The following is a 27,706-nucleotide window of genomic DNA, read 5'->3' as shown; positions in this document are numbered from 1 at the left end:
TAGTTGGTGCAGCTGGGGGCTAGGGTCAGAGGCTAGGGTGCGAGCAGCTGACCCCATGACAAAGACGTAGCCACCCTGAATGTCGCAGCGTCAGGACAGAGGAGCCCCGATTGAAGTAGTTGGAAACATCATGGCCGCATCCCCAGGTGCCTCTGCGCTGCACAAGGCTTCCACGGTGATGTTCTCAGAGCTGTCTGCTCAGCTTCTAACCAATCAATAGCTCCCGCCACCAAACCGCCCTGCGCGCCTCCCGAAACGTTTGGCGGTCAACCCTTCTGTTGTTTTTATCTTCCTAAACAATCGGAGCAGACATCGTTTCTTATGAATATTTTATGAGACAGAAAGCTTCAGGCTCGGGACGGGTGTTCAGGCCGCTGCTTGGTAGACCTGCATCCCATACCAGTGTGCTGGTTCCCGGCTGTGCTGCTTCTGATCCAGCTCCCTGCCAGTGCACCTGGGAAGCATCAGCTGATGGCCCAAGTGCTTGAGTTCCTGCCGCCCACACGGAAGATCCAGATGGAGCTCGTGGCTCCTGGCTTCCGCCTGGCCCGACCCCAGCTATCGTAGCCAGATCTCTTTCTCCCATTCTCTCTCCCTCTGTCACTCTGCCTTTCAAATACATAAATCCATGTTTTAAAAAAAAAAGCTCCAGGCTCATTTTGAAGAAAAAGAGCATCCACCTATAATTTATAAAGGTGGTAGATACTTTTTGTGTGAAATATTGTTGTGTCCACTCAACTGATTGTTGCAAAGTGCTCCAAAGATGCCTGGGGGTGCAGGCGATGGTGGCGCTCATCTGATGGATTTCAGACACACCCCCGTGCTCAGGGTGGGGCAGCCCGGGGCCTGGCGCACAGGCAGCGTGCCCTGAGCATCAGAGGACTTTCCTGCAGAGTCTCTCTTCGTTCTCACTGCATCTCCACAAACCAGAGGCTCTGCCTGTCTCAGGGTGGAGGTTCAACTTGTCCTGCGTCGCCCAGCCAGAAGGCACCACGGCCAGGGTCTAGACATCCAACTGCTGGGGTCCGTGTCACACTGGACTAGTCCTGTCATTTTTCCCCCGTTTTCTTTGCAAATAGGGAGCATGAGAAGGAACGAGAATTCTGACAGCCTCTGAGTCAGGTCATTCAGTAGGGAACGCCTGTGCTGTGTTGTTGGAAGGTGTGCCCACCGAGCCCACACGTAGTTTCTTGGTTGGTAGGCAAGGCCCCTCCCTTAGCAGCAGGTGCACCTGGAGCAGGGCAGAGTCTGTGGGGAAACAAGGCCTGACCCCACAACGGCGCCACTGCTCCTGCAAAGGTGCTGACTGGGCATCATGGGAGACCCAGATCAAGATAAGGGGGCATCAGATCTAAGACCTCGGCACACGAGGCTCACAGAGCAGAGCTGGCGTGCAGAGGTGCTGTGGGCCAGGTGAAGGAAAGCACCGCCCCAGGGCTCATGGCGCTGGCAAGATGGCGCGAGGCCTGGGTGGATTTTGCCCCTGTGTTTCTAAATTCAGATGGCACTTGGCACACTTGGGGCCGTGCTCAGGTGGCAGGCACCTCCATCTCTGCTTCCATCAGTCCCTTGTTGGGAGAGGCCGAGGGACACAGAGTTCTCACCTGCTGAGTCACTCCCCAAATGCCCTCAACAGCCAGGGCTGGGCCAGGCCAAAACTGGGAGGCAAGGGTTCATCCAGTTGGCAAGGTCCCAACTGTTAACCATGACCTGTTGCCTCTCGGGTCTGCATTAGCAGGAAGCTGGAGTCAAGCCAGAGCCACGACCAAACCCAGATACTAATGAGGGGATGTTGGCATCTTAGCCACTGAGCCAAACACCAACCCCTTATACCTTTTTTTGTTTAATGTTTATTTATTTATTTGAAAGGCAGAGTTACAGAGAGGCAAGGGCACAGAGGGATAGAGAGAGGTCTTCCATCCACTGGTTCACTCCCCAGATGGCCACAATGGCTGGAGTTGTTGCCGATCTGAAGCCAGGAGCTTCTTCGAGTTTCCTATGCGGATACAGAGGCCCAAGGACTTGGGCCATCTTGTACTGCTTTTCCAGGCCACAGCAGAGAGCTAGTTCAGAAGTGGAGCAGCCAGGCCAGCGCCGCGGCTCACTAGGCTAATCCTCCGCCTAGCGGCGCCGGCACACCGGGTTCTAGTCCCGGTCGGGGCACCGGATTCTGTCCCGGTTGCCCCTCTTCCAGGCCAGCCCTCTGCTGTGGCCCGGGAGTGCAGTGGAGGATGGCCCAGGCGCTTGGGCCCTGCACCCCATGGGAGACCAGGAAAAGCACCTGGCTCCTGGCTCCTGCCATCGGATCAGCGCGGTGCGCCGGCCACATCGCGCTGGCCGCGGCGGCCATTGGAGGGTGAACCAACGGCAAAGGAAGACCTTTCTCTCTGTCTCTCTCTCATTGTCCACTCTGCCTGTCAAAAAAAAAAAAAAAAAAAAAAAAGAAGTGGAGCAGCCAGGACTTGAACCGGCGCCCATATGGAAGCCGGCACTGCAGGTGGCAGCTTTACCTGCTGTGCCACAGTGCCGGCCCCGCCCGGATGCTTTCATGTAAAGTGGCCTGTCTGCTTGTGCCCTTTTCATCATCCTTTCCTGAGCGCCGCGGTAACTGTGGCCAGGCTGGGGGCAGAGGTGGCGTCTGTGCCACTGTGGCAGGGCCATCAGAAGTGGCACCTCTGAGAGACACATTTGCTTCAGCACGTTGGTATCGCCCATGACACATGGCACATGGACAGCCCAGAAGGGCAAGCGATGGCAGCAGGTCACGGCGACGGGGAGGATGGTGAGCTCCCGAGACAGGATGACCCCCGGGGAGCCAGGGACGTGCCGGTCACTCTGCTGTCTCCCCACAGGACCGACGCCCTGCTGCTGAAGCTGTCACTGGTCGTGGGCAGGGAGGTATTCTACGCAGCCCTGTGGGGGAGCGTGCTGGCCAGCCCAGCTGTCCGCCTGCCCGCCTCGCTCTTCATGGTGGGCCACATCAGCAGGGACTTGCCCGGCAAGGAGCAGAAGTACATGCTGGGCACGGACTTCCATCTCACGGTGAGTGCTCCACCCCTCCTGGGGGCGCAGGTGGGCATGGGGGGAGCGAGGGCGCTCCCAGGATGTGCGGGGAGGCAGCATGATGTGACGGGGTGGGCAGGAGTGGTTCAGCACAGACGTGAGGGTTTGGGCACCCAAGGAGGGCTCAGCGGGGCTCTCAGCCCCTGCACGCACAGCGCGCTCCTGTAGCTAGAATCCCACTTCCTCCGCCTGCCCATCACCCCTGTGCCCCCGCCACACTGCTCACACGGCCCCTCCCCTGGCTCTCAGCCCTGTGTAGTCAGGGTTCCCGGACGTCGGTCTCCAGGCCCTTCCCTGGCAAGAACGTCGGGACCCTAACTCAAGCTTTGGTTCTTTCCCCAATCAGGCCACTTGTTTTAATGGCTTGAGGTCTGTCGCCACCTGGTGGTGGACCCACTAGTGGCATTTCAGATGTGCACTGGTGTTCTTAGGACAACTGCCACTTGTGCACAGTATTTGCCTCTGTGACTCCATCTCTCCTCGCAAAGCGAAGATGCAGATCTGCCTGGGGATTAAGAAGGAAGAGCCCCTTGCATGGGGACGGAAACATCGGAGACCCCCATGAATGCATTTCCTCTCTCCCAGCCCTGTCGACATCACCTCTCTCTTTCTCTCCATTTCATAATCCTGCTTCAGCTACCCAGGCCTTGCCCCTGGCCAAAGACGTCATTTTCTCTCCAATACGTTCTACTCCTGTCTCACTAAAAGATTTGCTTTTCTCCTTTTTTGAAATTGTATTTATCTGAAAGGAAAAGACAGAGAGCGTCCATCTGCTAGTTCACTCCTTAAATGACCTCAGCAGGTGGAGCTGGACCAAGCCAAAGCCAGGATCCAGGAGCTTCATACAGGTCTCCCACGTGGGTGGCAGGGGCCCTGGTTCTGGGGCCATCACCCACTGCTTTCCCTGGCGCGTTATTAGCAGGGAGCGGTGGGAAGCCAAGCAGCTGGGACTCGTACCGCCACTGCACTGTGGCCGGCTGGCGTCAGAAGCAGCAGCCTCACCTGCTGTTCCACAACAGCGGCCCCGGAGGTTTGCTTTGCTAAAGCATGGCGTCGCCCGTGTCCATCTCATCCTTATGAGTATTTGGCACCCGAGGCCAGGCGCTGCATTCCGGCAGTCTGTCCCAGCCTGCCGCCCCCGCAGGCCCTCTGCGCTCCCGCACAGCTGCCCCAGTGCAAGGCTCGGTTTGGCCACGCGGTTTCTTTGCTCTCGCCCATGAAGGAGCCCTCCGTCTGCTCTCCTGCGTTCTCTCAGCTGTGACGCACCTGTACTTGGGAGATGGCGGCATGGATTGAGTTGATTTGGATTCCCTCTGACCCTGTGTCCTCAGAGTTTTAGTTTAACCCAGGCTTCCTGGTGGGTCCCCTCTGGGGTTGTAGATGCGGAAGTGTGAGAAGCCAGCCACGTGGCCAAGACCCCTGCAGCTCAGAGGTGAGGGCCACGTCTTCCCAAGGCCATGCGGCACCCCCACCCATGGCTAAAGTGAGGCTGCGCCTTCGCGACCTGCAAACTCCTGTTCTCTCCCACTTGGTCTTCATGTGGTGGCACCAACCCTCCCAGGAAGTCTTCCTTGCATTCTTATGACTGAAGCGTAGTCTGGGAGCCAGTATTGTGGCATAGACGGTTAAGCTGCTGCCTGCAGTGCCGGCATTCCATATCAGGGCGCCAGTTCAAGTCCCCGCTGCTCCACTGCTGATCCAGCTCCCTGCTAATGCACCTGGGAAAGTGGCAGAAGATGGTCCGAGGGCCATCTGCCACCATGTGGGAGACTCAGATGGAGTTCCTAGCTCCTGGCTTCGGCCTGGCCCAGCCCTGGCTGTTAAAACCATCTGGGGAGTGAACCAGTAGATGGAAGATTCATATTCTCTCTCTCTCTCTCTCTCTCTCTCTCTCTCTCTCTGTGTGTGTGTGTGTGTGTGTGTGTATTTAACTCTCCTTTCAAATAAATAAGCCTTAGACAGTAGCCTGTAATGACGTCACACGTCTGTGAAATGAACCGTTTCTGCCATGTGTCGTATGCAGGTGAAGTCTCTGTGTGCATCGCTGCTGGACTCAAATGTTCTCGTGCAGAGAAACAATCTGGAGATTGTCCTGTTTTTCTTCCCGTTCTATACCTGTCTGGTAAGTCGTGGCGCCCTGCTGGGGGGTGGGGTGTCACTGCTGTTGGCGCCCTGCTGGGGGGTGGGGTGTCACTGCTGTTGTCTGCAGAGTCAGGGGCTGGGGGGTGGGGCGTGGCTCTCTGTCCCACACAGAGTTCAGCCATGCGTGGATCGTCATGCACTTTCAGCCCCTGACAGCGTCTTCAGGACGCTGTTTCCACGCAGATGCCCAGTAGCTTCTGTCCACAGCTGCCGTGCAGAGAGCTGTGTCTTGGGCTGAGGCTTTGTGGACGGCTGAGGGCGCTGCGCCTTGCGGTAAGCTTTTCTCTGTCTCCCGCACAGGATCCCAGCGAGAGCGCCATCCCCCTGCCGCGGTCCGACGTGGTCCGCATGCTCTCGGCCGCCACCCAGACCCTGCTGAGGAGGGACATGTCTCTCAACAGGAGGCTCTACGCCTGGCTCCTCGGTACCGCGTCGCGGGCGCCCGTTCCCGGTTCCCACCTGGGTGCTGTGTTTCTGGCTGGTGAAATGCAGAAAGAAACCACACGAGTAGCGCAGCAGCGGTCAGCTGAGGCCTCCCACTCCCACGGCGCGTGGCTTGTTTTTAAAAGGAAATGGGAAGTGGGATTTTTTTTTTTTTAGTGCCAACTGAGTTCCGTTTTAAGAGCATGAGAGTGACACGGCGGGTTAAGCCACCCTTGGAATGCCGCGTCCCATATCAGAGTGCGCAGAATCGAAGCCTGCCTGTGCTTCTGATCCAGCTTCCTGCTGATGCACTTAGTGGGGCAGCAGGTGATGGCTCAGGCCGCCCACAGGGGAGACCTGGATGGGGCTCCTGGCTCCTGGCTTTCACCTGGCCCAGCCACGGCTGTTGCCGTTGTTTGGGAAGTGAACCAGCAGATAGAAGTTCTCTCTCTGTCTCTGTATTCTACCTTTCAGATAACTAAACTTTTTTTAAAAGAGCATGAAATGCCACCTAGACATTGTAGCTAAACCTTATTCAGGTGGAAGCCTGGCTGTAGAGAAGCTTCCTGGGATGAGAGTGGGTGGGGCGTGAGCGGATGAGGGGAGGGTTCCATACGGATGGGAGGGTTCCTGGGATGAGAGTGAGTGGGGCGTGAGCGGGGGAGGGGAGGGTTCCTGGGATGAGAGTGAGTGGGACGTGAGCGGGGGAGGGGAGGGTTCCTGGGATGAGAGTGAGTGGGGCGTGAGCGGGGGAGGGGAGGGTTCCTGGGATGAGAGTGAGTGGGACGTGAGCGGGGGAGGGGAGGGTTCCTGGGATGAGAGTGAGTGGGACGTGAGCGGGGGAGGGGAGGGTTCCTGGGATGAGAGTGAGTGGGGCGTGAGCGGGGGAGGGGAGGGTTCCTGGGATGAGAGTGAGTGGGACGTGAGCGGGGGAGGGGAGGGTTCCTGGGATGAGAGTGAGTGGGACGTGAGCGGGGGAGGGGAGGGTTCCTGGGATGAGAGTGAGTGGGGCGTGAGCGGGGGAGGGGAGGGTTCCTGGGATGAGAGTGAGTGGGACTGAGCGGGTGAGGGGAGGGTTCCTGGGATGAGAGTGAGTGGGACTGAGCGGGTGAGGGGAGGGTTCCTGGGATGAGAGTGAGTGGGACGTGAGCGGGTGAGGGGAGGGTTCCTGGGATGAGAGTGAGTGGGGCGTGAGCGGGTGAGGGGAGGGTTCCTGGGATGAGAGTGAGTGGGACGTGAGCGGGGGAGGGGAGGGTTCCTGGGATGAGAGTGTGTGGGACGTGAGCGGGGGAGGGGAGGGTTCCTGGGATGAGAGTGAGTGGGACGTGAGCAGGTGAGGGGAGGGCTCCTGGGATGAGAGTGGGTGGGACTGAACGGGTGAGGGGAGGGTTCCTGGGATGAGAGTGGGTGGGACGTGAGCGGGTGAGGGGAGGGTTCCTGGGATGAGAGTGGGTGGGACGTGAGCGGGGAAGGGGAGGGTTCCTGGGATGAGAGTGAGTGGGACGTGAGCAGGTGAGGGGAGGGCTCCTGGGATGAGAGTGGGTGGGACTGAACGGGTGAGGGGAGGGTTCCTGGGATGAGAGTGGGTGGGACGTGAGCGGGTGAGGGGAGGGTTCCTGGGATGAGAGTGGGTGGGACGTGAGCGGGGAAGGGGAGGGTTCCTGGGATGAGAGTGAGTGGGACGTGAGCAGGTGAGGGGAGGGTTCCTGGGATGAGAGTGGGTGGGGCGTGAGCGGGTGAGGGGAGGGTTCCTGGGATGAGAGTGAGTGGGACGTGAGCGGGGGAGGGGAGGGTTCCTGGGATGAGAGTGGGTGGGGCGTGAGCGGGGGAGGGGAGGGTTCCTGGGATGAGAGTGAGTGGGACGTGAGCGGGGGAGGGGAGGGTTCCTGGGATGAGAGTGAGTGGGACGTGAGCGGGGGAGGGGAGGGTTCCTGGGATGAGAGTGAGTGGGGCGTGAGCGGGGGAGGGGAGGGTTCCTGGGATGAGAGTGAGTGGGACGTGAGCGGGGGAGGGGAGGGTTCCTGGGATGAGAGTGAGTGGGACGTGAGCGGGGGAGGGGAGGGTTCCTGGGATGAGAGTGAGTGGGGCGTGAGCGGGGGAGGGGAGGGTTCCTGGGATGAGAGTGAGTGGGACGTGAGCGGGGGAGGGGAGGGTTCCTGGGATGAGAGTGAGTGGGACGTGAGCGGGGGAGGGGAGGGTTCCTGGGATGAGAGTGAGTGGGGCGTGAGCGGGGGAGGGGAGGGTTCCTGGGATGAGAGTGAGTGGGACGTGAGCGGGGGAGGGGAGGGTTCCTGGGATGAGAGTGAGTGGGACGTGAGCGGGTGAGGGGAGGGTTCCTGGGATGAGAGTGAGTGGGACTGAGCGGGTGAGGGGAGGGTTCCTGGGATGAGAGTGAGTGGGACGTGAGCGGGTGAGGGGAGGGTTCCTGGGATGAGAATGGGTGGGACATGAGCGGGTGAGGGGAGGGTTCCTGGGACGTGAGCGGGTGAGGGGAGGTTCTGTAGGAGAGGAGTGTTGGTGGGCCTGAGGAGGGCAGGAGGACCCTGTGTTGTGTTTCTGTGGTCAGCCTGCACACTCACAGGCAGAGCCCTTGACTGTGGTCAGAAGGGACAGAGTCTGAGAAATCACGGAGCAGAGAGGGCAGAGTTGGAGGAATTTTTTACGAATTCTCACATTTGTGTACCCAAGACAGGTTGGAGAAAGGACACAGCTGTTCTTAACCCTCAGGGTACAGATCTGACCACGCCAGCCTCAGGGCGCCCTCCTCAGCCTTCCTGTTACAAAACTCTCAACAGCCATAGCGTGATGACTTGCTACGGATATTTGGGAGGTTCCAGGGTTCTATCCAAAGGCTGATGGTGTCAGATGCACAGTTCCTAATCGGACTTGCACGCTGTGTAGACAGAGGAGCCTGGCCCTCACCTCACTGTGTCCCAAAGCCCCACACACTCTGCCTTGAACAACCTCACAAACTTACCCAGGGCTCCCAGTGAGGGTGCGGGTGCGTGCACACGTACACACAATAGATGGTTTTTAAAAACAGTCCCCATTCTGTTACCTACTCACAATCATCCTTGTAAAAGACAATTTGGCCGGCGCCGCGGCTCAATAGGCTAATCCTCCACCTTGCGGCGCCGGCACACCGGGTTCTAGTCCCGGTTGCCCCTCTTCCAGGCCAGCTCTCTGCTGTGGCCAGGGAGTGCAGTGGAGGATGGCCCAAGTGCTTGGGCCCTGTACCCCATGGGAGACCAGGATAAGCACCTGGCTCCTGCCATCGGATCAGTGCGGTGCGCTGGCCGCGGCGGCCATTGGAGGGTGAACCAACAGCAAAAAGGAAGACCTTTCTCTCTGTCTCTCTCTCTCACTGTCCACTCTGCCTGTCAAAAAAAAAAAAAAAAAGAGAGAGAGAGAGAAAAAGACAATTTGGTTGCATTCTTGGGACAAATTAAATGGATGCGCATTGAGTGAAATTCTGCCTAGACAGAAGACAGAAGAAAATGGAATTCAGTCTTCCTCGGTCTAAGGAGCTGCATTTAAAAAATAATTTACTGAGGCCGGCGCTGTGGCTCACTTGGCTAATCCTCTGCCTGTGGTGCTAGCATCCCATATGGGCTCTGGGTTCTAGTCCCGGTTGCTCCTCTTCCAGTCCAGCTCTCTGCTGTGGCCCGGGAAGGCAGTGGAGGATGGCCCAAGTGCTTGGGCCCTGCACCCACATGAGAGACCAGGAGGAGGCACCTGGCTCCTGGATTTGGATCGGCGCAGCGTCAGCCATAGCGGCCATTTGGGGAGTGAACCAACGGAAGGAAGACCTTTCTCTCTGTTTCTCTCTCACTGTCTAACTCTGTCAAATAAATTAAAAAAAAAAATTACTTATTTATTTGAATGTCAGATTTAGAGAGGAGGAGAGATAGACAAAGAGAGAGATCTTCCATCTGCTGGTTCACTCCCCAAATGGCTGCGATGGTCAGGTCTGGAACAGGCCAAAGCCAGGAGCCAGGAGTTTTTGGTGTTTGTTTTTTTTTTTTTTTTTTTTTGCTTGTTTGTTTTTAAGATTTATTTATTTATTTGAAAGTCAGAGTTATACACAGAGAGAAGGAGAGGCAGAGAGAGAGAGAGAGAGAGAGGCTCTTCCATCCGCTGGTTCACTCCCCAATTGGCCACAGTGGCCGGAGCTGCACCTATCCAAAGCCAGGAGCCAGGAGCTTCTTCCAGGTCTCCTGCACGGTGCAAAGACCCAAGGCCTTGGGCCATCTCCTACTGCTTTCTCAGGCCATAGCAGAGAGCTGGATCAGAAGTAGAGCATTCGAGTCTCGAACCGGTGCCCTTAGGGGATGCCAGCACTGCAGGCTACGGCTTTACCCGCTACACCACAGCCCCGGCCTCAAGCCAGGAGTTTTAACTGGGTCTTCTACGTGGGTAGAAGGAGCCCCAGCACTTGGGCCATCTTCTGCTGCCTTCCCAGGCACATGAGCAGGAAGCCAGATCAGAAGTGGGGCAGCCGGGACTCAAGCTGGCACCCATATAGGATGCTGGTGTCATGGGCGGCAGCTTAACCCGCTATACCACAGCGCCGGCCCCAAGGAGCTATATTGGTAAAGTACTGTAGCACGAGACTTGCACAATATGATGTTCTCTGAAAGTGTAGATCTGTGCAGCTCGTGGTGTTCATTGCTTCGTAGGTTCAGACATCAAAGGAAAAACCATCGTGCCAGAATCTGAAATCTCGGACTCCTATGAAGACCAGTCCTCTTATTTTTTTGAAAAATACTCCAAGGACCTGTTGGTCGAGGTAAAGAGCGTGGCTGGGAGGCTGACCCCGGGGAGGGCGTTCCTGATCCCGGCCTGCAGGGGGTTTCTCTGTGAGGCCTCACTGTAGGCATCGGTGTGGCCGCGCTGCCGGGTTTGGTGAGTTGCGACGAGCTGAGGTGCTGGTGACGGGTGTTCTTCCTGTCCCAGAGTACTGAGCAGTTACACCAACCCAAAGGGTCACCCTGTGCTGCATGCGACCTCCTGCTGTGTGGCTGTCTTTACAAACAGAGTCTGGCCGAGACGCTGCACCAGAAGCTGGTGGACGCCAACGTGGAGGAGCGCCACCACGCCTACCTGCAGCCCTTCCGCATCCTCATCAGCCTGCTGGACAAGCCAGAGATAGGTGAGGGGCAGCCCCGCTCCCGGGGGCCGCCGTCTGGGCGTGAAAGCGAGGGGGACACGACCCACACCGAGCCTGACTCAGCCCGTGGAGTCAGTTCTCTCTGGGCGTCACTAAGGAAAGCGTGCGCCACGGTTCAGGCTCTGGTAGGACAATCCCGCGAAGCTCCTGCCGTGCCCATCTGCGCATGTTCCCTCCTCCAGGGGCACACTGCAGGTGAGCCTCCGTTTGATTCTCACGCACCCCTGTCTCTTACCCCGCGACCCCGCACGAGCCCCTTCTTGTCACTACATACAATGAAAATATTTCCTCTGTAAGACAAAAGGGGCTTGAACTAGACTCTGGTTACACTCGTCCTATGAGCATCAGTTGAGAAAAGTGAGCTTCCTGGGGGCTGGTGTGGTGTAGCCAGTAAAGCTGCCTCCCGCAATGCCAGCATCACACGTGGATGCTGGTTCGAGTCCTGGCTGCTCCACTTCCGATGCAGCTCTCTGCTATGGCCTGGGAAACCAATGGAAGATGGCCTAAGTGCTTGGGCCCCTGCATCCGCAGGGGAGATCCAGAAGAAGCTCCTGGCTCCTGACTTTGACCTAGCCCAGCCCTGGCTGTTGTGGCCATTTGGAGAGAGAACCAGTGGATGGAAGATCTCTCTCTCTCTCTCCCAAGCCCCCAACTCTGCCTTTCAAATCTTTCAAAGAGAAGAAGAAAAGTGAGCATCTCTCTCATGCTTTTCAGCAGCATTTTCTGGGGTTGGCCTCATGGCATAGCGGGTTAAGCCGCTGCCTGCAGTGCTGTCCCATCCTATGGGCACCAGTTCAAGTCCCGGCTGCTCCACTTCTGATTCAGTGCCTTGATAATGCACCTGAGAAAGCAGCAGAGGATGGCCTGAGTGTTTGAGCCCTGCCAGCTACGTGGGAGATCTAGATGTAGTTGTTGGCTTTTTTAGAAAAGATTTATTTATTTACTTGAAAGAGTTCTAGAGAGAAGGAGAGACAGAGAGAGAGAGAGAGAGAGAGAGAGAGCTTCCATCCTCTGTTCTACTCCCAAAACGGCTGCAGTGGCCAGGGCTGAGCCAGGCCACAGCCAGGAGCTTCCTCCAGGTCTCCCACGTGAGTGCCGGGGCCCAGGGACCTGGGCCATCTTCCCCTTCTTCCCAGGCCATCAGCAGAGAGCTGGTTCAGAAGTGGAGTGGCTAGGACTCAAGCCAGCACCCAAGTGGGATGCCAGCACTGCAGGCCTCGGCTCAACTTGCTGCACCGCAGCACCAGCCCCAAACACGTAAATCACTGAGAAGCAGTTTCCTGATCTGCATTGCCTGTGAGCGCCTCAGTCAGCCATCGTTTGGTCTCCCAAGCCCATCACAGGGAGAAGGCCCCCTCTCTGTTGCATTGCAGGCTGGAGCACATGGCTCCAGTGCCCAAGGCGTGCTCACCTCCTGCGTGCTGGCTGCAGGGCACAAGGGGCTGGGGTGTGGGTGAAGTGCTCGCCTCCTCCTGGCCTCAGCACAGAGGCCCTGCACTTCTCCTCCTGCACCGGCCTAGAGCACCTGCTGTGTGGCAGGGAGCAGCAAGGCCCTGGGGTGCAGCAGGGGATAATGGGCTTCCGGTCAGGTTGGATGGGAGGTCCCCGACTGCTTCCACTGCTTTAGAAAAAATCACAACGGCTGAGTGGTTACTGTGTGCTGAGTGTCGGCACACATCACGTGATGTATGTCTGCACACACAATACCCATGTCACCGATGCGGGAACCTAAACTGTCCTTACGGGGACCCAGCTGCTGCTGATCTGAGCGCTGTCAGACAAGCCACATGGAAGATCTTCCCGCTTCCTCATTTAGCAAAGAGGAGCTTGCATGCCAAGCTGTGTGCAGCAGTACCCGAAGCCCAGGTAGGAATCCTGTGTTCTCCTGAGCACGGCTGCCTGCTGGGTCAGACTCCCGTGCCCTCCCCCACCTGCCTGGCTCCTGGGGCAATGGCACAAAGAGATTTTTTCTCTGTTTCCTCTCATGGCTTAACTGCAGTGCCGAGCAGCTGTGATTCTGTCTAAAAGGTGAATCGAGCTGTGTACGTGTGTTGGGAGCGCGCTGTGCATCATGGGGAAGCATCCCAAGAAGGCAGTGTTCACAGCACCTCTGAGATAGGGGCTCTGTGCCGGAGCTCTGCGCCTTAGCCAGCTGCACAGATGCTGCCGCGAGCTCTGGTTCCAGGGGGCGTTCGCTGCGCAGGGGAACGGCCTCACGCGTGGACGAGGCAGAGGAGAGGACCGCGTAGCACAAGGGTGCAGGTGGCCCGGCTGCTGTCTGCTGCTGGCTTCAATCACAGCTTATTTCTCCTGAAACCAGGCGGCAGAGCCACCTGTGATTTGTAAGGAGCACTTGGCACTGTGACGCGGCAGGTGAAGCACGCGTGGTCTCACCGCGCAGGTGGCTGTGCCGGGCCCGCCCCTGGATTTGGTGGAACAGAAGCTCTTGTGCTTTCCACGCGGAGTCCTTGACCCGGCTTCCCTTGCCCAGCCTGGATCGTGTTTCCTGCGCCCAGCGAGCAGCGAGGGTCCTCTCCCATGCAGCCAGCCCGGTTCCTTGGTGCTCGGGCAGGTGGCAGACTCTGGACCTCCGTCCCCTTTGTGTGACCGGGGGCCAGCGGTGCCACCTGTGCCCACAGCTGTGGTGAGGAATGAGGGGTTGCACAGGTGTGAACGGTGTAGAACCGTGTCCAGCACGTACGGACGCGTTGGCTGTCTTCGTGTTGCTCCCCGAGCTGAGGGCGTCCTTGTCACCACTGAGGTTAAGTTTCTCCAGGCTGTGAACCATGTGCCATGCCTGTAGATACTGTTACTCTGTATGTGTTTCTATTAAACAAGCCTACTTCAAAAACCTCAAGGAAAATGCAATTAAAAGAGAAGTTTATTTTGGTGCAAAAAAAATGATATCCACGGATACAAGGGATCTTCAAAAAATTCATGGGAAATATGTGTTGTGGAAAGGCTGTGCTTGTTTCAGAGTTAAAGAATTTACCTCTTAGTTCCGGTTTTTCCACGAACTCTTTGAAGGGCTGCGTCTTTCTCTGACTGTTTCCTGTTTAACTGCAGGGCCTCAGGTGGTTGAGAGCTTGTTTCTCGAAGTCATCAGGGCGTTTTACTCATACTGCAGAGACGCCCTGGGCTCCGACCTCCAGCTCAGCTACACTCAGAGTGGAAATTCACTGATCAGGTAGGGCTCTGACCCCAGCCTCACATTCTCCTCGCCCCGAGCGCCCTCCATCTTTTCCCCTCTGTTTGCTGTCATTTGTGCCATCCTAGACATAGCAGCAGGTGGAGCCACCCCCGCCTTATCCATGGCTTCACTTTCTGTAGTTTCAGGTACAAGCCACAAATATTAGATAGAAAATTCTAGAAACAGGCAGCCCACAGTTTTTTGTTTTTGTTTTTTACTTATTTGACAGGTAGAGTTAGACAGTGAGAGAGACAGACAGAGAGAAAGGTCTTCCTTCTGTTGGTTCAGCCCCCAAAATGGCCGCTATGGCCAGTGCTGCGCTGATCTGCAGCCAGGAGCCAGGTGCTTCTCCTGGTCTTTCATGGGGTGCAGGGCCCAAGCACTTGGGCCATCCTCCACTGCCCTCCCGGGCCACAGCAGAGAGCTGGCCTGGAAGAGGGGCAACCGGGACAGAATCCGGCGCCCCGACCGGGACTAGAACCTGGTGTGCTGGTGCCGCAGGCAGAGGATTAACCAAGTAAGCCACGGCGTCAGCCCAGCCCACAGTTTTTACAGTGAATTCTTGCATTTGTTCTATTTTATTATGTTACTGCTGATCTGTTACTGTGCCTAGTTCATAAATCACACTTTATCCTGAGGATGTGTGTGTAAGAAAAAAACAGCATCCGTGGGGCTTGGTCCATCCAGAGTCTCGGGCATCCTCTAGGGGTAGGTATGGGGCACGTGGTCCCCACAGATTAGGTAGCCATGGGGAGCCACCCTAGCCTGTGCTCTTGAGTCAATCAACGTGAATCAACTGTTCCCCGCTGCGGACCAGGCGGAGCTTAAAAGGAGCTGCATCCAGTGTCTTCCCCCAGCCTGGGATGTGCGAGTGTGAAATCCCCTCAGCTAAGGCAGCTTGACCTTGTGCACCCAGGTGGTGAGTCAGAGGAGGAGAGAAGAGGGGCGGTGGGAGAGGACCGAGTTCAGGACATGGAGCCAGGCGTGGGAGTCTGCAGGAGATGGGGCGGGAGGGCGGCACCAGGACAAGATGCCTGCCCAGGGCCCTGGAGCCATGAGTGGTGTTTGGGAGCAGTAGGTTCCTTGGCTTAAACATGTAGTTACTGCTGGCGCCGCGGCTCACTAGGCTAATCCTCCGCCTGCGGTGCCGGCACCCCGGGTTCTAGTCCCGGTCGGGGCGCCAGATTCTGTCCCGGTTGCCCCTCTTCCAGGCCAGCTCTCTGCTGTGGCCAGGGAGTGCAGTGGAGGATGGCCCAAGTGCTTGGGCCCTGCACCCCATGGGAGACCAGGAGGAAGCACCTGGCTCCTGGCTGCGGATCGGCACAGTGCACTGGCTATAACAGCCATCTGGGGGGTGAGCCAACGGAAGGAAGACCTTTCTCTCTGTCTCTCTCTCTCACTAACTCTGCCTGTCCAAAAAAAAAAAAAAAAAATGTGCAGTTACTATAAACTCTGTGGCTTGTTTGATTTGTGCTAAGGTAATACAACCTCTCCTTTTTGCTTTACTCTTAACATAATTTGCCTCTGCCTAAATTTGCACTGGGCATGCTGCAATCGGTTCTAAGAATTTTCTGGTTTATTCATTGCACTTATCTAGAGAGTCCTCAGAGCTTGCATTTGTCTCCCGCAATGAGTGGTTTATTGCTTTCCTGAGAATGAAAGTAACGCACACGCGTTTACTTGGACTCAAAGGTGTCGAGAAAAAGGATACCACTCTCAGTCCTACCCCCTTCAGAGGAAAACATAAAACACTGGCACCTCTTCCCAGGCTCTCACGGAGCGCAGGAATACACAGACGGCGTGGTTGCCTGCCGCCCTCTGCGCCGTACGCGGCTCTGCGCCTTCCTCCTACCCAGTACTGCAGTTGCCACACTTGCGTTCCTTGCTCAGAATTTCTCATTTATACACTGACCTGTCTCACACTGATCAACCTGGAGGCCGTTTCCGCGTCTTCAGTAATTTTTAATGGCCTTGCAGTGGTGCATCCGTCCCCATGTCCCATGTCCCCATACGAGGATTTCCGTAGGATACACCCCGCGAATGAATTTCCTGAGCCGTGGAAAACACGTGTATCGTTAAAACTTTCCCTGATGAACAGTTGCATCATGTTATTCCATCAATAGAGTATCTAATTACCTATGATTGGAGCAAAATCAATTTTCTGTTTCAAATTCTTTTATAGCAACTCTTTTTAAGATTTATTTATTTATTTATCGTCACAGAGAGGCAGAGGCAGAGAGAGAAGTCTTCCATCTGCTGGTTCACTCCCCAAATGACTGCAGCGGCCAGGGCTGGGCCAGACCAAAGCCAAGAGCCAGGAGCTATCCATGTCTCCCATGTAGGTGTCAGGGGCCCAAGTACTTGGGCTGTCTTCCACTACTTTCCCAGGCACAGTAGAGGGAACTGGATTGGAAGTGGAGTAGCCAAGACTTGAACCAACACCCATATGGGATGCCAGAGCCACAGGCAGTGGCTTAACCCACTACACCATAGCGCTGGCCCCTGTAACAGCTCATAAGCAATGTATCAGTCAATAAATATTGTTTATGGGGTCAGCACTATGGCATAGCAGGTAAAGCTGCCTCCTGCAGCGTCAGCATCCCAAATGGGCACTGGTTCAAGTCCTGGTTGCTCCTCTTCTGATCCAGCTCTCTGTTGTGGCCTGGGAAAGCAGTAGAAGATGGCCCAAATCCTTGGGCCCCTGCACCCAAGTGGGAGACCTGGAAGAAGCTCCTGGCTCCTGGCTTCAGATCGGTGCAGCTCTGGCTGTTGCAGCCATCTGGGGAGTGAACCAGCAGGAGGAAGACCTCTCTCTCTGCCTCTGCCCCTTTGTAACTCTGCCTTTCAAATAAATAAATAAATAAATCTCTTTAAAAAATTGCTTATGATGATAAGCAAACTATATAAAAATAATATCTTTATCAGTTAGCCTACCCAGAACTGAGTTGTAAGTGGGAAAATGAGTCACAATTTGTTTCCTTTTTTAAAAAAGACTTATTTATCTGAAAGGTAGAGTTACAGAGAGAGAGACAGAAAGAAAGAAAGAGAGCTTTCATTTGCTGGCTCACTGCCCACGTGGCCGCAATAGCTGGGGCTGGGCCAAACCCAAACCAGGAGCCAGGACCTCCATCCGGGTCGCCAGTGTGGGTAGCAGGGGCCCAAGAACTTGGACCCTCGTCGGCTGCCTTCCCAGGTGCATTAGCAGGGAGTTCGATTGGAAGCGGGGCAGCCGGGACTCGAACTGGCGCTTCGGGATGGGGTGCCGGCATCCCAGGCAGCATTGGCTGGTGCTCCACGTGCAGACCCCTTGGTGAAGTTTCTCAGACGCCGAGTTCTCGCGATGCAGGACTTCCCGTAAACGTGCTTCTCTCTGCTCCTTTGACAGCACAATCAAGGAAAACAAAAGCGCGTCGGAGATTGTGAAGACGGTGAATTTGCTCATCACCTCCCTAAGCACAGACTTTCTCTGGGATTACCTGACCCGGCACTTCGAGGACTGCTTCAGGTGTGCCTGCACTTTGGAGTCTGGAAGGAAGGGCGGGGGGGGGGGGGGGGTCACAGTCCCAGCGCTGCCCAGCATGGTCAGGCCGCGTACCAGGAGCTGGGGCTGGGTGCTCCTGCCTGCGCTGCAAAGTTCAGCCGAAACGGCACTGGGAGGGTCTCCCGAGATCCTGATGGGCCAGGAAACGTCTCCAGCAGGAAGGGTCCCATCCTCTTGGCCACGCAACGCCAAAGCCACCTTACTTATTGAAGTCTAACTTGAGAAAATCCTCTGCGTTTCCCAGTCACGTTCATCAAATCCTCTTTCTTGGCACCGTTCTCCCGGCCTGATCTGTGTAAAGCAGCTTAGTGTTGTGGCTCTGCCTGGAGAATGTTCTGGAAATCCTCTGTCTTCTTACCTTCCTGTTGGAATTAGTGTAGCCCTGGTTACAGTAAAGCATTAATGCTTTAAGCTACCATAATGAGCTTTACTGACACTTTTTTTAAAAAGCTCTTTTTTTTTTTTAATTTGGGGGAGTAGGATGGAATTTTCCATCTGCTGGTTTGTTATCTAAATGTCCACAATGGCCAGTGTGGGCTGGGCCAGACCGAAGCCAGGAGCTGGGAACTCAACCCAGGTCTCCCAGGTGGGTGGCAGGGACCCGGTTACCTGAGCCGTCACTGCTGCCTCCCAGGGTGTGCATTCGCAGGGAGCTGGAGTCAGGAGCAGAGCTGGGAATTGTCCAGGCAGTCATGTGGGCATCCTAACCGATGTCTCCACTACCAGGCCAAGCACCTGCCCTGGTTATTTTCTTTTTTAAAATAATATTTATGTATTTATTTGAAAGGCAGAGTTACAGAGAGGCAAAGGCAGAGAGGGAGAGAGAGGTCTTCCATCTGCTGGCTCACTCCCCAGAGCTGTGCCGATCCAAAGCCAGGAGCTTCCTCCAGGTCTCCCACACGGGTGCAGGGGCCCAAGCACTTGGGCCATCTTCCTCTGCTTTCCCAGGCCATAGCAGAAAGCTGCACTGGAAGTGGAGCAGCCAGGACTCAAACCGGCACCCATATGGGATGCTGGCCCCGCAAGTGGCTGCTACCCGGGTGGAGCCAGCCCCCCACCCTCCCAGCCCTTGGTGCTGCTTTCCTCCCAGAGGCCATCATTGTCCTGGGTGTCCCTGCCATGCTGTTACGTGCGTCCATAACAGATGTGCCTCCCCAAGTGACAGGGTCCGCTCTATCCAAGTCCTGCAGCAGTAACGTTTTGCAGTGAGCTGTCTGAGGGCACCGACCGTCCACTAAGTGCTGTGGTCTCCTGAGTGAATAAACAGGTTTCAGTCTTGTCCTTGTTGCCTGCAGTACAGTGGCAATGTTGTCATCTGTCCTCTGTGCACAGGTGTGGGGAGCAGCCCGGACTGGACTGAGTTACTGGAATTAAGACTTATTCTATGCATCTGCTCTCCCACAATATGGCGCTGGGAGAGGAGAAAACAGCTTCTACGCAGCTGCCTCCAGTTCAACCAATAAACTGTAGGACTTGCTCCTGATTGGAGGAGAGCAGCGTACTCGGCGTGTGGGCAGCCGAGTTGGGATTGGCAGAGGAGGACTATAAGGGAGGAGAGAGACGGCATGCACCAGGAACATCTAAGGGGAACATCTGAGGGAACACCTGTGCAGCCCCCGAGAGAGCCGGCCGGCGGTGTGCCGCTCCCCTGCGGAAGTGGGGAATGTGGCCAGGGGGAACTGCCCTTCCACGGAGGTGGAAGGGACAGTAGCCAACCCGGGAAGAACCAGCAGCAAACCCGAGGAGGGCCGAGCAGACGAAAGAACAGCGCAGGGTTCAGTGTCGTTCCTCCACGAAGAGGGGGAGCGACACACAGGGTGTTTTGAGTAGACACCCCGAAATAGCTAACACCTCTAGGGTGCGGTTCTTTGAAGGAATTCTCCCTCTAAGATGAACTGTGATCATCAGCGCTGACTTACAGGACAGAGAAAGACCTCGGCATGGGCTAGCCGATAGCAGCGAGGTGGATCCTCAGTTACTGTGCTCTGAAAGTCAGTACACACAGCCACCCTCGGGTAGCCGTGGGGAGTGGCTTCCAGGACACCCCTGGGACACCGCAGAGCCTACCCACATCCCCCTGCAGTGCCTAAAGCACAGGTGTGCTCTGCAGATCCTCCTGACACCGTGTTACTTAAGGCGTCGTGTCCGGAGCAGAGGTCTGAAGGTGTCCACTACAGGCAGTTCTGCCCGCTCTGCGGCTCGATGACTCTGGGCGCAGAACACACGATGGGTCCTGAGGCCACGGCACCCACTTCTGCAGGCACCTGCTTGTTGAGGGGAGTGTCAGACGTCAGTAAGGGATAAGCTGCTGGCACTGGGCTTCATCTGTAAGTTGGGCTGCACTGTAGAAGCCAGCGAACTGTAACCAGCCCAGGTGCTGCTGAGCCCCTGGGAGTCCCCGGAGGGCCCATGTGTGTCAGATGCCTCCAGCCAGGTGCCACTTGGCCTGTGGTGGTCTTGAGCCCCTACTCCTGCCCTGGGACTTGCCTTGGGCCTGGGGCTGGGGACCAGGACTGTACCTGGTGCTGCAGGTCTGCCGGGCGTGACGTCCCACACGGGCACGGGACTGCGCACGTCTGAACTGACAGAGCCCATGCCGCAGACAGGTAGGTCACAGACACCTGCGAGTGTCATCCCTGCTCTGTGCTCAGCTCTTAGAGCGGCAGAAGCCGTCTTTAACTCTCTTGGAAGTGGAGTAACCACCGGAAGTACTGACAGGTGCATTAGGAGCAAGGACTCACTTGTTTTCTCCTGTGATGGCTGCAGGCCAGAGAAGCAGAGGGACCCTGCCTGGAGGAGCGCCGGCCCGCCCCCCACGGTCTCCGAGCTCTGCAGCCTCCTCGTGTTCCTGTTGGACGTGATTCCCTTGGTAGGTGCTCTGCTGGGACGGGACGGCGCCTGCCCGGAAAGCCCAGGTTTACTGAGAACCCCGGATGTTCGTTTCAGCTTGGAAACTGTACCTGGATGTAACCTCTTATGCTCATAATTCTTTTTTTGCTATGAGAGGCAGGAAGACAGACAAACAGATGGAACTCCTGTCTGCCAGCTTGTTACCCAGTAGCCAGGGCTAGGCTAGGCCAAAGCTGGGAGCCGAGAACTTAATTCAGGTCTCCTACGCGGGTGGCAGGGATCTAACCCCTGGAGCCGTCACCTGCACATCCGCAGGAGGCTGGGATTGAGAGTGGAGCCAGGACTCGATCCCAAGCACTCAGACTGAGACCCAGGCATCCCGGCTGGCAGCTTGACTGCGGGGCCAGACGCCGCCCTCCTGCTGTTTTTAACATCTTGTTTAGAAGAGCTCACAGTTTTTGAGCCCCATGTACGTGGGCCGAGCTGACGTCAAGTAAACCAGCTGTTGAACTGGCCATCATCCTGTTCTCCAGCTATTTGTTTAGGGGTGACTGTAAATATATTTTCTAATTAAAATTGCACAGGTGGCTAATTGTCACAGAGGAAGCCAATTTCTGCAGTTTGAAATGCGTGCGGCAGTTTTATTATTTCTTTCTCCATTAGAAAGAAAAGAGTGGAAGAGTGGCCTGCTTGATCTGGATAAAAAGAAAATATTGTTTGTTTTCTGATTTGGGATTTAATATGAAACCTAAGCTCTAAGAAACTGAATTTCCTGGATTTGTCCAGACTGTAAGCGGATGGCGTGGGAGTTCATTACACCTGTGCTTCTTTCACAGGAACTTTACTCTGAGGTGCAAACCCAGTGCCTCCCGCAGGTGCTTGGCTGCCTGGTGCGGCCTCTCGCTGAGGAGATGGGGGCCTTGAGCTTGCCGGAACTCACGCACGCCTTGAAGACGTGCTTCAAGGTGCTCAGCAAGGTGCAGATGCCGCCCTCCTACCTGGACGCGGAGTTCACCAGCGGCAGCTCGGTATGTGCCCCGAGGCGCGGGAAGGGCTCTGCGGGACTGGGGCAGCCTATGGCCGGGGCCAGTGTTGTGCCGCGTCCAGTGAAGCCCCTGCTTGCAACGCTGGCATCAGAGTGCTGGTTCAAGCCCCTGTCCAGCTCCCTGCTGATGCGCCTGGGAGAGCAGTGGAGGATGGCCCATGTGAGAGACCCAGATGGAGTCCCTGGCTCCTGGCTTCAGCCTAGCCCAGCCCTGGCTGTTGTGGGAACTTGGGGAGTGAGCCAGAGGATGGAAGGTCTCTATCTCCCTCCACACCCCACTTTCTCTCCATCACTGACTTTAAAATAAATTTCAAAAATCTTTTCTAAAAAATGGTCAGCGATGTTGCCAGATTGCCTTCCAGAAAGACAGACAGTAATCATCTCGCAGTTTGATGCCCATTGTCTTCAGATTGATGGTTTCTGTTTTCTACTTTATTTAGGGATTTGGAAATTTTGCCCTTGAAATCGGGTCAGGGCAGTGGCGGGCAGGTGACTGGACGGGAATTGGGGCTCAGCATGCAGACCACTTGCGGATGGCGACCCCAGTTACGAGCTTGGGCTCATCTCTGTCTTCTGTAGCTGCTCTAGCTAGTGGAAGAAAATGTCCTGAAAACAACGTAGGGCACAAAGCGCTAGCATGCGTGGTCCACAGACCTGAGCACAGACACCCAGCCGCCTCCCTCCCCAGGAGCAGGTGGGCAGCTGCCGAGGGTTTCACATTCAGTGGAGCCTGGGCCAAGCACCCCTCCCTTCTCTGAGCTGCCTGAGACCGGAAGCGTTTCAGATTTCGGGCTTTTTGTTTGTTTGTTTTTCAGATTTTGGAATGTTTGCATACACATGCGGTGTCTCGGGGACAGGATCCACATCTCAACAAAGATCATTGTGTCTCTTACACGCGTAGGCCAAAGAAACGGTGGTTTAGCACATGCATGGGATGATCCTGGCAGTACTCAGAAAGCCTCAGAGTTCCAGGTTAGGGAAGCTCAGCTGGTGTTTAGTTTAGACAGAGACAAGAGGTGAATCAGTCCATTGAAGGTTAAAGTGGCACCACGCTGGAAAAGCTGCTGTGTGCACGCCTGCATGTGTGTGAACAGGTGTAGGTATACATGTGAGTGAACACGTGTCTGCATCTATATGTATATATGTGTATGTGTATGTATATATATGTAATATATATATATTGCTGAACAGATACTTTTTTCAGCTTCATCTTAGGGTTTCATGCCTTTATTTGACCATCAGCTCAGTTTCCTCATTCATGGTTTTTAGAGCTTTTTTTTGACAGGCAGAGTAGAAAGAGAGAAAGGTCTTCCTTCCATTGGCTCACCCCCCAAATGGCCACCATGGCCAGCGCACTGCACCGATCCAAAACCAGAAGCCAGGTGCCTCTCCTGGTCTCCCATGGGGTGCAGGGCCCAAGCACTTGGGCCATCCTCCACTGCACTCCCAGGCCACAGCAGAGAGCTGGACTGGAAGAGGAGCAACCAGGACAGAATCCGGCGCCCCAACCGGGACTAGAACCCAGGGTGCCAGCACCACAGGTGGAGAATTAACCTAGTGAGCCGCGGCGCCGGCCTAAAGATTTATATATTTATTTGAGAGGCAGAGTTAGAGAGAGAGAGTGGGAGAGACAGAGAGAGAAGTCTTCATCTGCTGATTCACTCCCCAAATAGCCACAATGGCAGAGGTTGAGCCAATCAGGAGCCAGGATCTCCTTTCAGGTCTCCTGCAAGGGGGCAGGGACCTAAGCACTTGGCCCATCTTCCGCTGCTTTCAAAGGCCATTATCAGGGAGCTGGATGGGAAGTGGAGCAGCCAGGACTTGAACTGGTGCCCATATGGGATGCCGGATCTGCAGGTGGAGGCTTTAACTGCTACACCACAGTGCCAGATGGTCATTCACATCTTTTAGTTAGTTGGAAACAAGTTATAAGCAACCTACATTTCTTTTGATTTTTTTTTATTTGAGAGACACAGAGAGCAAGAGAGAGGGGTGGGGCTCCTATCCCGCTGACTGATGCCCCCTCCAACCCTGCAAATCCCACAATAGCCAGGGCTGCGCAGTCTGAAGCGGGGGCCAGGAACTCAGTCCAGGTCTCCCACATGGGTGGTAGGAACCCAGTCACTTGAGGCATCCCCACTGTCTCCCGAGATCTCCCTTGGCAGGAAGCTGGAGTCCAGGGCCGGAGCCAGGTGTCAAGCCCAGCAACTCCAGTGTGGAACACTTGCGTCCAGCCTTGCCCCAGGGCGTGCGGCCCCATCCGCCTGTTCCTTGGGGCCCCACTCCCCTACTTCGCCTGCCTCCTTACTGCTGTGTTCTCTTTCCATGGATTCTCTTGCTGGAAAGGGCAGCAGTCCTGAAAAATGGCTTTGAAGGGCATTCCTGATTTTCAGCAGGTCCTCGAATTCCTCAGTCTTAAGGAGATGCCCAGCACAATGTTAATAGTGGTTTCCTTTTCCTTTTTCAGAGTCCAGTAAAAGGCGAAAACGAAGTAATTTTAGAAACAAAGGCAGTGATTGCCAGGGACGAAGACGCGTCGTTCCCCCCGCTGAAATCTGAGGACAGCGGGATCGGGCTCAGCGCCTCGTCGCCGGAGCTGTCCGAGCACCTGAGGGTCCCTCAGGTGTCCCCCGACCGAGACGACGTCTGGAAGAAGGGCGGGAGCATGCAGAAGACGTTTCTCTGCATCCAGGAGCTGATCGCCAACTTCGCCAGCAAGAACATCTTTGGAGGGCAGCTGACGGCGTCCGGGGAGGAGAGCAGGCCCGAGGAGCCGGCGGGGAAGCAGGAGAAGGATGGGACCCCGCGCCCGGCGGCCAGCAACCCCGGCAGGAAGAACTCCTGGGAGGCCAAGCCCATCACCGTGCCCCAGTTCAAGCAGATGCTCTCGGACCTGTTCACGGTGCGAGGGTCTCCGTTCAAGGCGAGGAGTTCCGAGTCGCCCCCGTCTCTGCCCAGCAGCCCGAGCAGGAAGAAGGAGGGAGACTGGGGCGTGGAGCAGGCCGTGATCGAGCTGGGGGGCTCCAGGGAGGAGTGCAGGGAGGCCTTTGCGGCTGCCTGCCACCTGCTGCTCGACTGCGCCACCTTCCCCGTCTACCTGTCCCAGGAGGAGATGGAGCAGCTCTGCGCGACGCTCTTCCAGCTCCCAGGTGAGTGGCGGCCCTTCCCCCGGAGCCCGTCCCCCTGGGCCACCCCTTACTGAGGCGACAGACGAGCTGGAGCTGTGCCCGCAAGCTCAGACTCCAGAGCGTTTCGGGTTTCGGATTTTCGGGGTGAGGATGCCCAGCCGTGAAGCCTGCGCAGACGTCCCGCCTTGGGAAGCTCCCAGACGCGCAGCGTTCTGAGAAAGGGTGCTTAGCCTGTGTCGGCCACGTTGGTTTCCATCCCTGTTTGTCAATGAGTTGTGAACGTTTTTGACTTCTGTCTCACTCTGTGGCAGGTTGGTAAGGACCAGGATTGTGTTTTTGTTTTATTTATTTACTTTTGCTCCCTGGGTCTGTATCTTTTTTTTTTTTTTTAGATTTATTTATTTATTTATTTAAAAGGCAGAGTGACAGAGGGAGAGACAGAGAGAGAGAGAGATCTTCTGTACTCTGGCTCACTCCTTAAATGGCCACAACAGCCAGGTCTGGGCCAGGCCAAAGCCAGGAGCCAGGAATTCCACCCTGATCTTCCACGTGGGCAGAAGGGGCCCAAGTACTTGGGTCATCGTCCGCTGCCTTCCCAGGTACATTCAGCAGGGAGGTGGATCAGAAGCAGAGAAACCAGGACTTGAAGCAGCACTCCAATATGGACGTCAGTGCCACAGCACCGTAACCTGCCAGCCCCAAGGGTACCTTGGGTAGCTAGGCAGCCCCTCAGAAACCCAGGACATCCAAGGAACCATCCAAAAGTTCATGGCGAATGCATAGCATGTGTTGATTTCAAACTTTTTTTGCACCAAAATAAGCCTATCTTTAATTGCATTTTTGCATGAGCTTGTTGAAGCGCCCTCATCAGAGGTGTTACTGTAGGTGGTTCTTAGGCTGTTTCATGGCACCGGTTATTGCAGGTTTATGTGTTGGTTTGCTGGGCTGCCATAGCAACGCCCCCACAAACAGGGAGGTTGAAGACTTCAGAACTGTCTCCCCTCGCAGTTCCGGAGGCCCGAGTCACAAGGACTGCCCGGCCCCACTCCCTCTCTGTGGCTCTGGGCGGAGCCCTCCTTGCCTCTCCCAGCTCCGGCTGGTGGCCGCAGCCCGTGGCCTCCCGTGGCTGGCAGCTGCTTCCCTCCAGACTCTGCCCGCGTCCTCACAGGGCAGTCTCCCCGGGTGTCTCCATCTTGCCGTGGCATTTTCCTCTCGCGAGGACGCCAATCACGGTGGATTAGAGCTCACCCTAACTGGACGACATCTGTGCAGACCCCGTTTCCACAGAGCACCCCTCCCCCTCCCGCAGAAGGTCAGCACGCTGCCCTCCCGTGGTGCCTCGGCAGACCCGCTGCCACTCACACACTCTCACTTGTCCCTGGCTGCAGGAGCCGGCGACCCCAGTTTCCCAGCCTGGCTCAAGTCCCTCATGACGATTGCCTGCTGTGTGAACGACTGCTGCCTCCAGAACGTGGCCATCTCCACGCTGCTGGAAGTGATCAACCACTCGCAGTCCCTCGCGCTCGTCATTGAAGACAAGATGAAGCGCTCCCGGAGCTCCGGACACAACCCGTTTTTTGGCCAGCTGCAGATGGTGACCGTGCCTCCCATCGCACCGGGGATACTGAAAGTTGTTGCAGAAAAAACGGACTTCTATCAGGTACTCCCTGCTCTCAAGAGGCGTGTCCCCCAGGGGTGGCCACTGGCCGTGAATAGGGCTGTCCTGAGACGGAGACCGCCTGTGTCCCGGGCTGCTGCACAGCTTCTTGGGTTGGTTTTTTCGTTCGTTTGTTTGTTTGTTTATTTGTTTAAGAGGGACATAGAGAGCTTCCTTCTGCTGATTCACTCCCCAGTGGCTGCAATGGCTAGGGCTGAGCCAGGCTGAAACCAAGACCCTGAATCTCCATCCAGGTCTCCCACATGAGTTTAAGGGCCCAAGCACTTGGGCCATCTTCTGCCCCTTTCTCAGGAGCATTAACAGAGAGCTGAATTGGAAATGGAGCAGCCAGGACTCGAACCGGCACCCGTATGGGATGCTGGTGGTAGTGGCTTAATCTGGCATGCCACAAATTCTGGCCCATTTTTTCTTTTCTTTCTGTAGAGGTTAATTTATTTATTTGAAAAGCAAAGTAACAGAGAGAGGGAGGGAGAGACAGAGATCTTCCGTCTGCTGGTGTACTCCCCAAATGGCCGCAGTGGCCAGGGGTAGGCCAGGCTGAAGCCACGAGCCTGAATACCCATCCGGGCCTCCCACGTGGGTGCAGGGGCCCAAGCACTTGGGCCATCTTCTGGTCCTTTCCCAGGAGCATTAGGGAGCTGGGTTAGAAGTGGAGCAGCTGGGACTTGGGACTGGTGCTCACATGGGATGCTGGTGTCGCAGGCAGTGGCTAAACCTGCTGCACCACAACACCAGCCCCATGCACAACCTCTGACCCAGCAGCAGGTACTCAGTAAACGTTCGTATCTAGATTTAGGCTGATTCGACTTCACGTGTAACGACCCTATAATCATCTGAGTATTAGGAGAAAGAACCCATGCTCCAGTTTGTGAGATTAAAGGATGTGGTGGAAGTAGGAGGGCTTAGCCTCCAGGGACTCTTAGGACTTGTCAGACTTAAGAAAGATTATGGCTGAATACGGCAAGCAAATGTTGTCCCTCTTTCTTGGGGACAGAATAAGAACATCATTTAAAGAAGTACATCGTAGAGCCCATTTAACTGCAAGAGACTGGAAGCCACTGTGAAGCTTTCTGTAAGGAGGAAGGGAGCAGCAGGCGTGGCGGGCAGCTGGGCCTCCCCAGACAGAACGGGAAGCTGCTCCCCGTGCCAGGAACTCGCTCTGCACATCTCCCTGCCAGCCAGCCAGCTTTCCAGTGGCACCTCGACCTTCCCTCTGCCTCATGACCCTCAAGTTTGGTTCCCAGAGCTGGTGGACCTGGAGCTCTTAGAATTCTCCACTAAAGGTCAAGGTTGTAAAACAGTCTGCTGGTGAGACCCTCTTGGGTTGGATTCCTTCTGCTGGTCCAGCCCGTGGCAGAGAGGTGGGGTGAAGGGAGGAGAGGCGTTTGCTGCAGACAGGAGTTTGCTTGCCCCCCAGGACCCGTGGACGGAACGTGCCTTCCCAGCAAGTGGAGGGGCGGCACATACCCTGAAAAG

The 27,706-nt window shown here is 56.0% G+C and overlaps 1 protein-coding gene across 7 annotated transcripts in view; it reads left to right on the top strand.

Annotated features, from left to right (window-relative positions):
* The window catches only part of DOP1B (DOP1 leucine zipper like protein B), a 119,383-nt gene that overhangs the window by 49,951 nt on the left and 41,726 nt on the right, over positions 1 to 27,706 (top strand). For 5 of the 7 annotated variants that reach the window (XR_011387689.1, XR_007914535.2, XM_051833576.2 and 2 more), the window contains exons 5-15: positions 2,853 to 3,042; positions 5,087 to 5,185; positions 5,506 to 5,629; positions 10,308 to 10,417; positions 10,585 to 10,780; positions 13,865 to 13,985; positions 17,374 to 17,493; positions 20,296 to 20,398; positions 21,216 to 21,407; positions 23,892 to 24,573; positions 25,941 to 26,212. Coding sequence is in view for 5 of the 7 variants with exons in the window: in XM_051833576.2 (XP_051689536.1) it covers positions 2,853 to 3,042; positions 5,087 to 5,185; positions 5,506 to 5,629; positions 10,308 to 10,417; positions 10,585 to 10,780; positions 13,865 to 13,985; positions 17,374 to 17,493; positions 20,296 to 20,398; positions 21,216 to 21,407; positions 23,892 to 24,573; positions 25,941 to 26,212 (2,209 nt within the window). In the remaining 2 variants the exon portion in view is untranslated. The remainder of the gene's footprint in view (positions 1 to 2,852; positions 3,043 to 5,086; positions 5,186 to 5,505; positions 5,630 to 10,307; positions 10,418 to 10,584; positions 10,781 to 13,864; positions 13,986 to 17,373; positions 17,494 to 20,295; positions 20,399 to 21,215; positions 21,408 to 23,891; positions 24,574 to 25,940; positions 26,213 to 27,706) is intronic. The other 2 variants (XM_051833581.2, XM_051833578.2) reach the window with 1 other exon arrangement.

Source organism: Oryctolagus cuniculus, chromosome 4, assembly GCF_964237555.1.
Source record: "Oryctolagus cuniculus chromosome 4, mOryCun1.1, whole genome shotgun sequence".
NCBI classification, from domain to species: Eukaryota; Metazoa; Chordata; class Mammalia; order Lagomorpha; family Leporidae; genus Oryctolagus; species Oryctolagus cuniculus.
Note: the sequence above shows the minus strand (reverse complement) of the source record. Positions and strands in the feature narration are given on the sequence as shown.